This window comes from Fimicolochytrium jonesii, assembly GCF_025526975.1.
Source record: "Fimicolochytrium jonesii strain JEL569 chromosome Unknown EV422scaffold_40, whole genome shotgun sequence".
Taxonomy (NCBI): domain Eukaryota; kingdom Fungi; phylum Chytridiomycota; class Chytridiomycetes; order Spizellomycetales; family Powellomycetaceae; genus Fimicolochytrium; species Fimicolochytrium jonesii.
In genome coordinates, this window is record NW_026515707.1 from 140,065 (window position 1) to 151,652 (window position 11,588).

Sequence of the window (11,588 nt, forward strand, 5' to 3'; positions counted from 1 at the left end):
TGCTGCGCCACTGACACTGTTTTGACGGCATCATCCCCGACAAGGGCATTTGCGTTGGTCGCACTTCATTGTTACTGCTGTTTTATCAAAGGTACACATGTACAGAGGGATTACAGGGATTGAGACTGGTGTTAGCCTGCGGGTGTAGACGGCCAGGCAATGGGACAGATGTTAAATAATGACGTTCAGGTCTTGACGCGGAAGTGGAAGCTTTTGGGTCGTGTGAGGTGATCGTATCTGCGCGAGAGTTCGAACAAGTTCAGTGTCCATACATCCCCCTCAAGCACGTCCCGCACATTCGCTAGCAAAAACTCACCCAAGCACCGACAAAGTAACGCCCCTCCCACTCTCCTTGACCGCCGTCCACGGCAAAGCCGGGTCCAAATAATCACACCTATTCATAAACACCGTCCCCACCTCCACGCCGTCCGCCACCTTCAGCGCCGCCTCCTCATCGCGCGTCCACACACTCGCCGTAAGTCCAAACACGCTATCATTGATCAACCGCACCGCCTCGTCGTCAGAGCTCACGCGCATGATCCCGACCACGGGGCCGAAGGTTTCTTCGGTCATGACGCGCATGGAGTGAGAGACGTTGGTGAGAATTTGGGGGGCGACGTAGGGGGTGGAAGGTTGAGCGGCGGGGAAGAGGGTGGGGAGGAGATGGGGGTTGGCGCCTTTTGAGACTGGGGATGGAACGTGATGTTAGCGGATGAGAGACGGCTGGGAGCCTGAAAGCGAGGGAAAGCGTTGAGCGTACCTGCGTCCTCAATCTGTTCCCTGATGAAATCTGCTGCTTTTGTACTAACTACGGGGCCGAGGTTGGTGTCAGGGTGTAAAGGGTCGCCTAGTTTGTAGCCCTGGAATGTTGCGTCGCCGATTGTGAGTGGGTTTCCTTTTTCCACATAGTTGAGAACCGACGGCCCATACCTTCGCAACTTCCACCATCCTCTCAACCAGCTGATCATGCACCTTCTCATGCACATAGATCCGCTCAATCCCACAACAGCTCTGGCCCGAGTTGTACATGGCCCCATCGACCAGGTTCTCGGCCGCATAGGCGATATCCGCGTCTTCGCGCACGTACGCCGCGTCTTTGCCGCCGAGTTCGAGCCCGACGCCGACGAAACGCTCTGCGGCGGTTTTGCAGACTTCGTGGCCGCCGCGGACGGAGCCGGTGAAGAGGACGTGGGCGATTTGGGGGTGGGAGATGATTTGGGCCGAGGTCGGGTGGTCGATGTGGAGGTACTGTGGTAAAAGTTACGTCGGGGTCAGATCATGAACGGCAGGGATAGATGGCACAAAGAAGCCACAATCGAACCTGGAAGACACCGTCTGGCAATCCAGCTTCCTTAAAAGCTTCAGCAAAGCGTTCGGCGCATGGAAATGTCTGCGGCGCCTGCTTCAGAATTACCGTGTTTCCTATCAAATTCATGTGTCATTGCCCACCATGGTCATATATGTCATCTCATCCCCTATCCAGCTCCCTCCTCACATACCAGCAAGCAACGCAGGAACAACCCCATTAACCGAAATCAAATACGGATAATTCCACGCCGCAATCACAAAAACTACACCCAGCGGCTCCCTCCTCACAAACCGCTTAAGCCCCTCCTTCTCCGGCACCGCCGGCACATCTTTCAACGCGTCCTTCGCAATCGAGATCATATGCCTGGCGCGCTCCTCAAACCCGCGGACCTCATTCGCGTTCTGCTTTATGGGGCGGCCCATAAGCCAGGCGAGCTCTTCGACTAGGACATCCTTTTTGGCGACGAAGGCTGTGACGAACTTTTCGATGAGGGCTATGCGGGTGTCGAGGGGGGTTGTCCGCCAGGTTGGGAAGGCGGTGGCTGCGCGGTGGACGGCGGCGAGGGCTTCTTTGGAGGAGGCGAGCGGGCGGGTGAGGTAGGGCTTTGAGTTTGCTGGGGAGAGGATTGTGTGGTCGGCCATTGCGCTCGCTGAGAGTGGTGCGTTGGTTTGCTGTCGTGCTGCTGGGTGGGGGTCTCTGTCTGGGGGCTTCTCTTCTCAACGGATGTCCGCGAAAACGTCAGGCGGCCGTCGTCTTCCGTCGTTCGCGTCGCAAAGACCAAACGACCACCTTTCAAGATGGCCGGTTGAACACGGCGCAAGGACACCCCGTACATACTGTACAATACAACCCCTGCAGCCAGGTTCAAAGATGCCATCGCAGCAGGCCATAGAGTTTCTTCTCACAGAGCACCTCCCGTACCTGGGCAAATCCGCGCCCGCCATCTTCCCACCGTACGCAGACGTGGCGACGCTGGAAGGCAGTCGCTGCCACATTGAGTTCCTCGACGGGGCGGCGGGGTTTCTGGTAGGAGCTGCAAATGACGGTCCTGGCGTCTTGATGCACCTTGCTGAGCACGCGGAATGCCCGGATCCGTTCATGCTCCATTGACCTGACGCGGACAGTACTGACTTTCTGACTACCCACCAGCTCGTTACCCTCACGCCCGCATCACCAACTACGACTGCCCCGAGCACAGCAAAGACCGCCGCCGCGGATGCAATCGGCACCCGCTTCGAGACTCTACAGGCGTTATTTTCGCGGATAAGTCCGGCGTATTGCGCGGCGTTCAGTGACGATCTGGCGAGACGGCTGGCTGGGTTGGATGATCCCCCGGCGAGTGGCGAGTGATTTGCAAGGCAGTGGGAGATGGGGGAGCCGGTGTATATTGGGCGTGTTGGAGCGGACGGGAGAATTGTGACTGGATGTGTGAGCTGTGCAGGCGTAGGTATGCTTACGTGGGCGAGACCTACAGTAGATAGATGGGCGCATTGGCAGCCATCAAAGCAAATGGACATTCAGAGTGTTGCAGCCGAGGCCATGGAGCTATCCTTACGGTGCGGTGCGTCGTCCTCATGGGGAATCAATCTTAGTAGAGCAAGATATTATTTACAGTGAACAAATAAAAGTGAACGCGAGCAATCTTGAACAATCTTGGCCTGGACCATTGGTTTCCTCGCAAGCGAGTACTACAACAGGAACCGCCACGAGAAGGCTGACCAGCAGGTCTCCCGCCTAAAACAGAGAAGATATTGCATGAGCAGCAAACACGTTCAAAGGGAGAGGTATGCTCCAAGATCCGGTCCGATGAGAGTGAATGTCACGTAGAAAACTGGAAATGAGACAATGAGATGTTAGTATCCAAACGAAGACGGAACGAAGCAGCAAAAAAGGTAAACGAAACAAAGACGAGAAAGTCAACTGGGCAAGTCCAACAGTTTAGACAGAGAGGAAGCAACAAAACTCACATTTTCACAACACAAAAAATACAGGGATACCATTCTAAAGCATGCCAGGAGATGCTGTGACCGGCCTCCTCGGCGCATGTCCGAATACTGGAGACCGTCGTCGAACACCCAATCTTAGCCGTAGACACTGCTCCGTCCTTGAACCAATTGGCAGTGCGTCGTGCTTAACTCCCGATGGCGAATGGACCGGGTCGCAGGTCTTATGATGCGTGTTGGCGACACGGAACCATCTCCTCGCGGTGAGCGTTGGGTCCAGCCGTCGCCAGTCATGCTCGTCGAACGATATCCCTGAAAACGCATTTGCAGCGGTCTTGCTTACACCAGGACTAGCACCAGGACCAGCATCTCAGGACAGATCTCAGGACAACCCAGCACAGCCGCCCAGAGCGCGTCGAAACGCAGCCATAACAAAATGATACCAAAATCTGCAAAAGCCAACTCAACCCGGCATTGCGACATCACCTGTGACATCACCTCGCATTTCTACACAACACACAACCAGGACGTGCTCTTGAGTGGCTCAGCTTCAAGTCTCAACTCTCCTTTTCGCTTTTGAGTTACTCTGGACTTGAGAATCAGCACGCAAAGGTATGGTCATGGCTGTCCCGCACGCATTCCAACACCCATCTTCGGCATGGGCTCACTCAACTGGCAATGGGAATGCACATATGGGTAGTTTCCTGGCCAATGCAAAGCTTGGCTACATGACGGTTATCAACTGTGTCAACTATAAACCTTTAGGCAGAATCTATGTTGTATAGTGCGCCATAAATACCATATAACTGGTTTTGCTGAATACTCTTCTCTGCGAGATAGTCTGATTACCGAGAGGCCTTGACGACGTTTCAGCCGGACAGCATGGATTACACGAGGTGAGACTTCTCGTGTCCCGTGGCAAGAGCAGCATCACCGACCGACGTCGCAGTGCCACTATGAGCTCACCCCCTTCCGCCGAGGAGCACCACACTGACGCCGAGGAGTGTCACACTGATGCCGACGACCACGCGGTGGAGGTATCGTTGTGTGGCAACTATGCATGGGCGTTTGTGCAAGCGTACGATCAGGACGTGGCGGCGCACATCTCTAGCGGCCCTCCGTAGTACATATGGATACGAGACGTCGTTCGCCGCATACGGGCAACCGAGCCCATCGTCCGTCGACTGTCGTTGCGCACGCCCTCCAGTGTGAGTGCGCTGTTGCCGGAGTACATGCACGCCGCATCCAACCAAGATGACGTATGGCGTCGCATCGACTCGCTGAGTCGTGACCGCCGCTCCGTGCTGGGTGGCGATGCGTTCCGGGACTGCATGCTCGACGCAGCGTACCTGCTCACGAGTGTGTTGCACGATCCGTCCTGCAGGCCGTCGCCCGGGACTATGTGGATGCACTGGTCGATGCATGCCAACAAGATCTGTGCACTAGCGCACTCAAGTGCGCGCACATCGGCCGCTGCAGAGCCGCTGCGGCGTGCGGTATGTGGCGAGACGGCGCGGCTGCTGTCCGGCCCGCTGCCGCGTCTCGATGATGTTGTATTGGCCTCCGCGCTGATCTATGCCAGCATGACCTTTACGCCAAAGTACTTCTCGATAGGCCGAGGCCGAGGTCTCGACCACTGCCCACGTGGGCCCATCCTACCGTACGATTCGCACAACATCCACGAGCCCCCCGGATGGTCTGCTGCTCAAGTTATAGAGAAGCGAGGTGCTCGGATGCGCCGCTCGATGACAGGGTGGAGTGCCATTGTCAGCGCGGAGACATTCCCTGTAACGGAGTACACACGCAATGACATATGCAGTGTTATGTGTGCACTGTCGATAGCCTCGTATCCCACACGTGCGCTTGGCAACACCGCTAGGTATGAGCTTGACTAGCTCGTGGCTGCGCTGCCTACCGTGTTTTAAAAGTCGGATGAGCTAGCAACGCAACCCGCATCACACGTGCCCGATCGCTCCGCCTTGTCCAGTCTCGGCATTCATATTCCCGTTGTTATCGTATGCTGCTGGGTTCAGGCGGATCACGAGCTCCTCGGCGACCTGAATGAAGACCTGCGCTGCATACGCAGACATGTATGCTGTCATGCCCCTTGCGGCGTCATCAGATCGGCCATGGTCTGCGTAAGGCTTGCTACGGTCACCCCCATCACACCGGTGGTTGCTATAGCCGAGGCCGCCGGGTTTACCCCGCTCAGCGAGGCAAGACAATGAATCAAGTTCTCATCCGTGACGCCGGATGCAAACGACTCCTGTATCTATGTATTGATCGTAGACCGACACGCCCACACCGCGCACGCCAGTGCCGACCAGGCTCGGATCTACCACTGCAAAGAGATGGCGGACGCTGATCGCATTGTACACACCTTAGGCGTGGCACCGTTGGCTGACCACGTATACCCGTCGGGGTTGAACGCCATGCTGATGTTGGAGGGGGCCGTCATGTGGGCCCTGGCACGCTGCAGGGCCGCGCGGTCGACGAACTTGGACGGATCACCGTTGTCGTAGATGAAGTCTCCGGGCTTAGACCCGTTGTACAGCACGAGACGAGACCACTGGTTGTTGGCGCGCGTGGGGTGATACCTCACACCGTGAAACGCAAAGTCCTTACCGGGCTTGTGCTTGGATGCTCTTGCCCGACTTGAGCTCTTTCGATGTGAGCGTCTCCGGTCGCAGCTCGCTGCTCACCTCTGCTATGCTCGAGTTGGCTCGATACTCCACATACAGCGAGTTGCTGAATGCATCCGCAAACACACGCCAGCTCTTGCTGGGCGCCGCGGTGATCTGCGCGAGATCGTCAGCGAGCTGGTTCATGATGGTGGGTATGTCTTTGACTGCCGCCTTCGAAGGCACCGCCTTGCGGGCGATGACAGCGTATCTCAGCAGGTAGCCATCATCGTCATCCATCAGACTACCACAGTGCCTGGGAAGAAGTACTCGGACGAGCTGAGGTAGCTCTGGAGGAACACACCCACCTCCTCCAACGACCTGGACAACTGGCCCGTCCTGGATGCCCTACTTTGACGATTTCACGACACTATACGAAAGACCGACAGCGTCCTCGAATATATCATCATAGGAGATCCGAAGGCTTCCGGACACCCGTGGCGGACATGGGGATCCCCGTCCTCCTCGGATAGGAAGGACGACGTGCTTCTGCTGAGACCATGGCGTACTGTTACGAGGAGATGGCTCGTATCGGCATCCGTATGTCAGATATGCAGGCGCGATCGACCGTCGGCTATGCAGCCATGTCGATCTGGAGAAATATGGAAGGGACCGTGGATACGACGAACACATCTGTCCGGGGTGCCAACGGAGTTCCCATAGCTCCGTATATAGCTCGCTAACACTAAGCGCTGCGTACAATAAAAGCAAAGCTCCAGGCATCAGTTTGAGTCTCCAGGACCTGAAACTTTCACAACGGACCAAGCATACCTACTGGAGTGAGCCACAGCGGATAGACCTTCCAGAACGCAGATGGGAAAAACTTCTACTGATTGGACATGTGTTTGAAGGAGTTCGCTTCCAGCACTTCTAATTGATAGAAGTCCACCCTTTACTGATTATCAAGTCAAATAAAGTAGCTCAAGCGATTCCCCATACCCTGTTTAGTGATGTCCAATATTATCAGGATTGTGGGTTGGGGTTGGTGTTTTAATGGGAGTGAACGGGCAAGAACAAGGAGCTGTGGAAAAAGCGCCGGCGGAGCTGCTTCCTGCCTCGCAAACGTATGTGAGCGCTGATGAGAGCTCTATTCTCTCTATTCTATGATTCCACATCATCAGGACCATCGCACATACCCCAAAAGAAACCAAAATTGAAGAAGCGAGTAGAATGTGGCCATCTCCACCACAAAACAAGCTTTCCCAAAAACCCGCCACACCTCCTCACGCATTCCTCTCCTCCGGCTCAACCCACTCCAGCCCCAGCACCCCAAAAATCTCCCTCTCGCTGCCCACATCCACCCTCTTCCCCGTTGCGCGATCAAACAGCCCATGGCTCACAAAATGGTACCGCCGCCCTTTATTCACCTCTCGTCCCCGCTTCGAATTGAAGGAGGAGACGATCCCCTTTTTGCACCATTCGCGGAGGCCGCGCTCGAATTGCTTGGAGCCGGACCAGCCGAGGATGGCGCAGGCCGCGAGAGAGGGCGGGGAGATGATCAGGTCAAGTTGGCGGTAGGTTTGCGTGGTGGGTTGGCGGAAGGCTACGAAGGCCTGTAGGGGAAGCGGGGTTGGTGGAAGGTCCCCTCAAAAGGCCCGAGATGGGTTTTTTGCTTTTCTCCCATAGAAGCCAAGAGTGACCTCCCCCACAGGCACAAACGACACGAAACACATACCTTTGCAAGATTATCGAAACTGGCCTTTCTGGCCGCCTTATCCACGAGTTTCTCCTCCGAAACGGCGTCCCGCTCGCGATCGTTGCCTTGGCCGTACCACATGACGTGTTTGACATGTCCTACATAGCGCCGTTTGTGGTTCAGTGAGGTCGGGCGGGGGGTGAGGGTGTGAAAGCATTGGTACCCAAACAAACAAAAACCTACCCTTCTTCTTGAGAATATCCACAAGCTGCGCCAACAACGGCCTCGTCATGTTCTCATCCGGGTGCGTGATCACCACATCACAATCGCCGGTCAGCTCTTTCCCTCTCCTGGCACCCAAAAGTTTATTCATTCGGTCCCTCCTCACCCCCACCCAACCCACAAAAACCTACCTATACCCCCCCACAGGCGTAACAACAAACCCCTCCGCAATCTCCCGCAAACACCCCTCCACAACCCCCACAACCTCCTCCACATCCCCCCTCGTCATCTTCCTCCCAAAATCCTCAAACATCTCCACGCCCATCTGCAGAACCCGACTCATCCGCCCCTCTTCGCCGGCGCGGATGTCGGCGATGGTGCGGTAGCCTTTTGCGTACCATTCGCGGGCCTTTGTGGGGCCGACGCCGTAGATGGAGGCGAAGGTGAGGAGGGTTTGGTAGAAGGCGGAGGAGGCGATGGAGGTCGATTCGCGGATGTGGCCGGTTTTGAGGTATTGGCGGATCTGGGTGAAGGGGGGAGAAGTTCAGTAAAATGCATTCACGCGGTGGGAGATTGACGGTTTGTGATCAGGGTCGCCCGAGTTTACCATCTTGGCGATCTTATCCCCAACACCTTTGATCTTCCGCGCCTCCCTCCAGCTCCGAATCGTTCTCGGATACGACTACCCACACGAACCAAACGAAAAAAATAATGACAGAATAAGCCAAAACGTCCTCCACCCTGCCCCACCCCGAACCCCCCAAACCTACGGTAATAGCAGCCATAGCCCTCCGATAACTCAACGCACTCCTCGCCTCACCCATCACCTCCCTCTGCTTCTCAATCACCCCCAGCAGCTCCACCAGCTCCATATTATGGTGCCGCAGCGGATGTTTGCGCTGCACTTCGTAGGGGGTGTTGCGAAAGGTTGGGTCGAGGGGGATGTCGAGGTCGTAAGGGGCGGTGGTGGATTCTTCTTCGGGGTCCGAGGAGGAGGAGTCGGAGAAATCCGAGTGGGAGGGGGAGTCGGAGTGGTGGGAGGAGTCGGAGAAAGGGGGGTGCGGGGAGGGCGGAGGATGGACACCGTTGGGTGCGGGTTCGCCGTCGTCCGAATCGGAGATGATGATCACTGGTCCGCCGGTTGGATCTCCACTGCCGTCATCACGCCGTTGACGTTTTGGTGGCGGAGGGCTGGGCGTCGAGACTAGGATCGGGGATATAGATCGTTTGGCCGTCGTCACCGTGCTGTCGGCGGAAGTTGGCGGAACGTACGAAGGGTCGGCATTGGATGTGACTACATAGGGGAGAAGATTGATGGTGTGGGATTCAATTGGTGGGGGGCGGGTGGATGATAATCTGGGTTGTGCGGCGATGTCAAACGTCAGTCAATTGGCCTATTGGACGCAGTTGTGAAGCGATCCCTTACCCTTCCTCTAACCACGCCAACGCCACCACTGGCTTATGGAACTATGACCCCATGGTAATTTGAAGTCAGCGTCTCCGTTTTCCCTGTATTCCATCATCCCACACCCTCATATTCTCTCCCCCCAACGTCAAAGTATCGCGGGTACCTGCCGCATATCCAGATGCTTTGCAATCCTCGCCGGACTATTTAGTTTTGTCACGACGATATCGCACTCCGTTTCCGAGGTGACCACAATCGCACCTGAGAAAACACCGAAATAAACTGTAAGCGTTGGTGATGGCTGAAGGATTGGGGTGGATGAAGCGACGCGACGCGTAGTAGGTGGGTGATTGAACGTGGACGGATGGTTGAATGGCTCATGGCTCAACGATATCCTGCTCGCTCCACTCGCGACATGGCTGTTGGGAGCGACGCCCATACACACAGAAACGAAGCGAGCATAAGGTTCTGAAATATCACACCTGCCTCCTCAGCCTTGTCCTGTAACAAATGGAGGTGGTCTTGTGGTATCTTTGTAGAAAGGATGAGTAGCCTGAGGCCGTGCCAGGAGGGAGGGAGCTGGAGTGCGGGGAGAGGGAGTGGAGCTGGTTGGCGCATTGTCCTGTCTTCAGTGTGTATGTATGTATGTATGTATGTATGTATGCAGTGTGGCGATCTGGGGTGGGACTAAAGAAGCCAAGCTGCTCTCCCCTTGCTGTCTGTCCGTCACCTTGCACTCGACTCGCGCTGTCAAAATGCTGTCAAAGGGCGCAAAGGGGACTCCGACTCCCCCCCACCCCGGCATTTTCATACGACCCACCAGGATTCTTTCAATACCTGGCCGACCGAAAAACCCCACGACGGAAAATGCGTACCCCCATTCTCGTCGCTATCACAGCGGCGGCCGCTGCGACCCTGGCTGCCGGCGCTTCCGTGACTGGCAAAATATTCTCGAACCCCACCTGCGCGGGGTCCGTCCTCATGGAGTCGGTCTTCACCGACAAAGGTAGGTAGGCTCAGGCTCCTGGTGTTTAAAAAACCCAGATGGAATCAGTCTATTCTACCCGTTGCTTATTCAACGACTGTCGCTATCTCGCGCAACAAGCATGCCTCTCTCTCCGCCCACTCTATGCCAGAGTCTCTTACGTGAACGGAGCCGTCGCGCTGCAGAACTACGATAGCCAGGCCAACTGTTTCCGTTAGACTGCGCCCATCAACACCACCACCCAAGCGGTCGACACCTGTATGAGAGGAAACAAACTTTACTGTAGCGACATCACGCTATCCGCGCCGGTCAAACCCGAGGCTCAAGCAGGCTGGAACACGTCCTTTGAATTGTACCCGACTCTCGCGGACTGCGGAGCCGGCAACGTCGCAAAGGCCACGCGGGTCTCCTCTGCCAAGACAAGCTACTGCTCCAACAAGACATTGGCGAACGGAGTGTTGGCCTCAACGTTCGTCACGTGCAACTCGGTCCGCTACCTGATGTGGGAGTACAACAACCCCGGGTGCCCCGATGCCGACTTTGCGGCTGTCTCGTCCTACGCGAACAACCAGTGCCTGGCCGCGTCTTCCACCACTGACGACTCGCTCATCAATCGTTGCTTGATTCCCGGCGGTGTTACCCCACCCGATTCTCCGTCTTCGCCTTTCAGCGCTGCCATTGCGGTGCGCCCGTCCCTCGCGGCTCTGGTCTCCCTGATGAGGGTACATGTGGCTGCTGCTTCCCTCAATCTAATGTAACCGGCCCAGCACGGGTCTAGAGAGGGACATATAGAGGCTAAGGCAACCACCGGCAACCACTGGGTGATTGGAGCGACGCTGGAAAAACCATGCGCTTTCAGGAGTCATCAAAGACCAAAGGGTGAGTGACTATCATTGGTAGTACCTACTGTGTATTATAATATGCTAACTCATCATGGAAATCAGATTCCGCACACTCTTTGCAAGAAACAACATTCCATGTTACCTGCTAGATGAGTATCGAACGTCCTCCGTGTGCCCAGACTGCCACGGCCGTGTGAAGAAAAACATCCGACGCCGGCTGTCATCTCGGCCGTGGCAAGCTAGAAAGGGAAGAATGGAATTCGTCCATGGATTGGTGGGTTGCCCCAACCCCGAATGCATCAACCAAGACTGGACGCCATTTGAGATTCCTGGAAGACAACCACTACGACTACAGATGAAAGTGCACAATCGGGACGTCCTCAGCATCAAGAATTTCCTCTCGATTGTGCGCTCGGTGGTGTTTGGCGATGGCCGCAGACCAGACGCATTCTCCCGTAACCGGTAGTCTAGAATCCTCACCCCATCCCATTTTCCGTGGTGGTTATCTGCCATCCACATCATTGTACCTCTGCCTGAGGCGTCGCCGATGATGGCAACTTGTAAC

General features: G+C 55.9%; 9 protein-coding genes across 9 annotated transcripts; 5 read left to right on the forward strand and 4 right to left on the reverse strand.

Moving 5' to 3' along the window:
• Positions 1-25: 25 nt before the first annotated feature.
• EV422DRAFT_547006 (Aldehyde/histidinol dehydrogenase) lies at positions 26-2,058 on the reverse strand. Its single transcript, XM_053071573.1, has 6 exons — positions 1,500-2,058; positions 1,322-1,422; positions 931-1,248; positions 761-860; positions 317-686; positions 26-237 (listed from the first exon to the last, which is right to left on the reverse strand). Exons 1-6 carry the CDS (start codon positions 1,948-1,950, stop codon positions 186-188), a joined length of 1,392 nt encoding a protein of 463 aa, XP_052921135.1. The 5' UTR covers positions 1,951-2,058; the 3' UTR covers positions 26-185.
• A 121-nt stretch (positions 2,059-2,179) lies between these two features.
• Positions 2,180-2,659, forward strand: EV422DRAFT_572061 (uncharacterized protein; the record flags this gene model as incomplete). Its single annotated transcript, XM_053073062.1, has 2 exons — positions 2,180-2,335; positions 2,459-2,659. 2 exons carry the CDS (start codon positions 2,180-2,182, stop codon positions 2,657-2,659), a joined length of 357 nt encoding a protein of 118 aa, XP_052921136.1.
• Positions 2,660-4,208: 1,549 nt separating this feature from the next.
• EV422DRAFT_572062 (uncharacterized protein) lies at positions 4,209-5,147 on the forward strand (the record flags this gene model as incomplete). Its single annotated transcript, XM_053073063.1, has 2 exons — positions 4,209-4,289; positions 4,377-5,147. 2 exons carry the CDS (start codon positions 4,209-4,211, stop codon positions 5,145-5,147), a joined length of 852 nt encoding a protein of 283 aa, XP_052921137.1.
• Positions 5,148-5,207: 60 nt separating this feature from the next.
• EV422DRAFT_572063 (uncharacterized protein) lies at positions 5,208-6,173 on the reverse strand (the record flags this gene model as incomplete). Its single annotated transcript, XM_053073064.1, has 4 exons — positions 5,208-5,347; positions 5,422-5,524; positions 5,633-5,914; positions 5,955-6,173. 4 exons carry the CDS (start codon positions 6,171-6,173, stop codon positions 5,208-5,210), a joined length of 744 nt encoding a protein of 247 aa, XP_052921138.1.
• A 45-nt stretch (positions 6,174-6,218) lies between these two features.
• On the reverse strand, positions 6,219-6,766 carry EV422DRAFT_329124 (uncharacterized protein). Its single transcript, XM_053066341.1, has one exon. It carries the CDS (start codon positions 6,654-6,656, stop codon positions 6,282-6,284), a length of 375 nt encoding a protein of 124 aa, XP_052921139.1. The 5' UTR covers positions 6,657-6,766; the 3' UTR covers positions 6,219-6,281.
• A 97-nt stretch (positions 6,767-6,863) lies between these two features.
• Positions 6,864-9,860, reverse strand: EV422DRAFT_547022 (uncharacterized protein). The gene is made up of 8 exons (XM_053071574.1): positions 9,363-9,860; positions 9,218-9,258; positions 8,562-9,147; positions 8,399-8,473; positions 7,983-8,314; positions 7,813-7,919; positions 7,609-7,727; positions 6,864-7,486 (listed from the first exon to the last, which is right to left on the reverse strand). The coding sequence occupies exons 1-8, from the start codon at positions 9,633-9,635 to the stop codon at positions 7,157-7,159; spliced, it is 1,863 nt and encodes a 620-aa protein (XP_052921140.1). The 5' UTR covers positions 9,636-9,860; the 3' UTR covers positions 6,864-7,156.
• A 155-nt stretch (positions 9,861-10,015) lies between these two features.
• EV422DRAFT_547023 (uncharacterized protein) lies at positions 10,016-10,559 on the forward strand. The gene is made up of 2 exons (XM_053071575.1): positions 10,016-10,202; positions 10,302-10,559. Exons 1-2 carry the CDS (start codon positions 10,064-10,066, stop codon positions 10,397-10,399), a joined length of 237 nt encoding a protein of 78 aa, XP_052921141.1. The 5' UTR covers positions 10,016-10,063; the 3' UTR covers positions 10,400-10,559.
• Positions 10,442-10,939, forward strand: EV422DRAFT_510028 (uncharacterized protein; the record flags this gene model as incomplete). The annotated part of the gene is made up of 1 exon (XM_053068894.1): positions 10,442-10,939. One exon carries the CDS (start codon positions 10,442-10,444, stop codon positions 10,937-10,939), a length of 498 nt encoding a protein of 165 aa, XP_052921142.1.
• Positions 10,542-11,489, forward strand: EV422DRAFT_591945 (uncharacterized protein; the record flags this gene model as incomplete). The annotated part of the gene is made up of 2 exons (XM_053073544.1): positions 10,542-11,060; positions 11,126-11,489. Exons 1-2 carry the CDS (start codon positions 11,029-11,031, stop codon positions 11,487-11,489), a joined length of 396 nt encoding a protein of 131 aa, XP_052921143.1. The 5' UTR covers positions 10,542-11,028.
• Between the last annotated feature and the right edge of the window lie 99 nt (positions 11,490-11,588).

Coding starts and splice junctions, on each gene's coding strand:
- EV422DRAFT_547023 (XM_053071575.1), top strand. CDS start 10,064: ATGCGTACCCCCATTCTCGTCGCTATCACAGCGGCGGCCGCTGCGACC. Junction 10,203..10,301: donor GTCGGTCTTCACCGACAAAG/GTAGGTAGGCTC, acceptor TCGCGCAACAAG/CATGCCTCTCTCTCCGCCCA.
- EV422DRAFT_547006 (XM_053071573.1), bottom strand. CDS start 1,950: ATGGCCGACCACACAATCCTCTCCCCAGCAAACTCAAAGCCCTACCTC. Junction 1,423..1,499: donor TGTTCCTGCGTTGCTTGCTG/GTATGTGAGGAG, acceptor TGAATTTGATAG/GAAACACGGTAATTCTGAAG. Junction 238..316: donor GTTACTTTGTCGGTGCTTGG/GTGAGTTTTTGC, acceptor ACTCTCGCGCAG/ATACGATCACCTCACACGAC.
- EV422DRAFT_329124 (XM_053066341.1), bottom strand. CDS start 6,656: ATGCCTGGAGCTTTGCTTTTATTGTACGCAGCGCTTAGTGTTAGCGAG.
- EV422DRAFT_547022 (XM_053071574.1), bottom strand. CDS start 9,635: ATGGGCGTCGCTCCCAACAGCCATGTCGCGAGTGGAGCGAGCAGGATA. Junction 8,474..8,561: donor GGGCTATGGCTGCTATTACC/GTAGGTTTGGGG, acceptor TCGTGTGGGTAG/TCGTATCCGAGAACGATTCG. Junction 8,315..8,398: donor GGGATAAGATCGCCAAGATG/GTAAACTCGGGC, acceptor CCCTTCACCCAG/ATCCGCCAATACCTCAAAAC.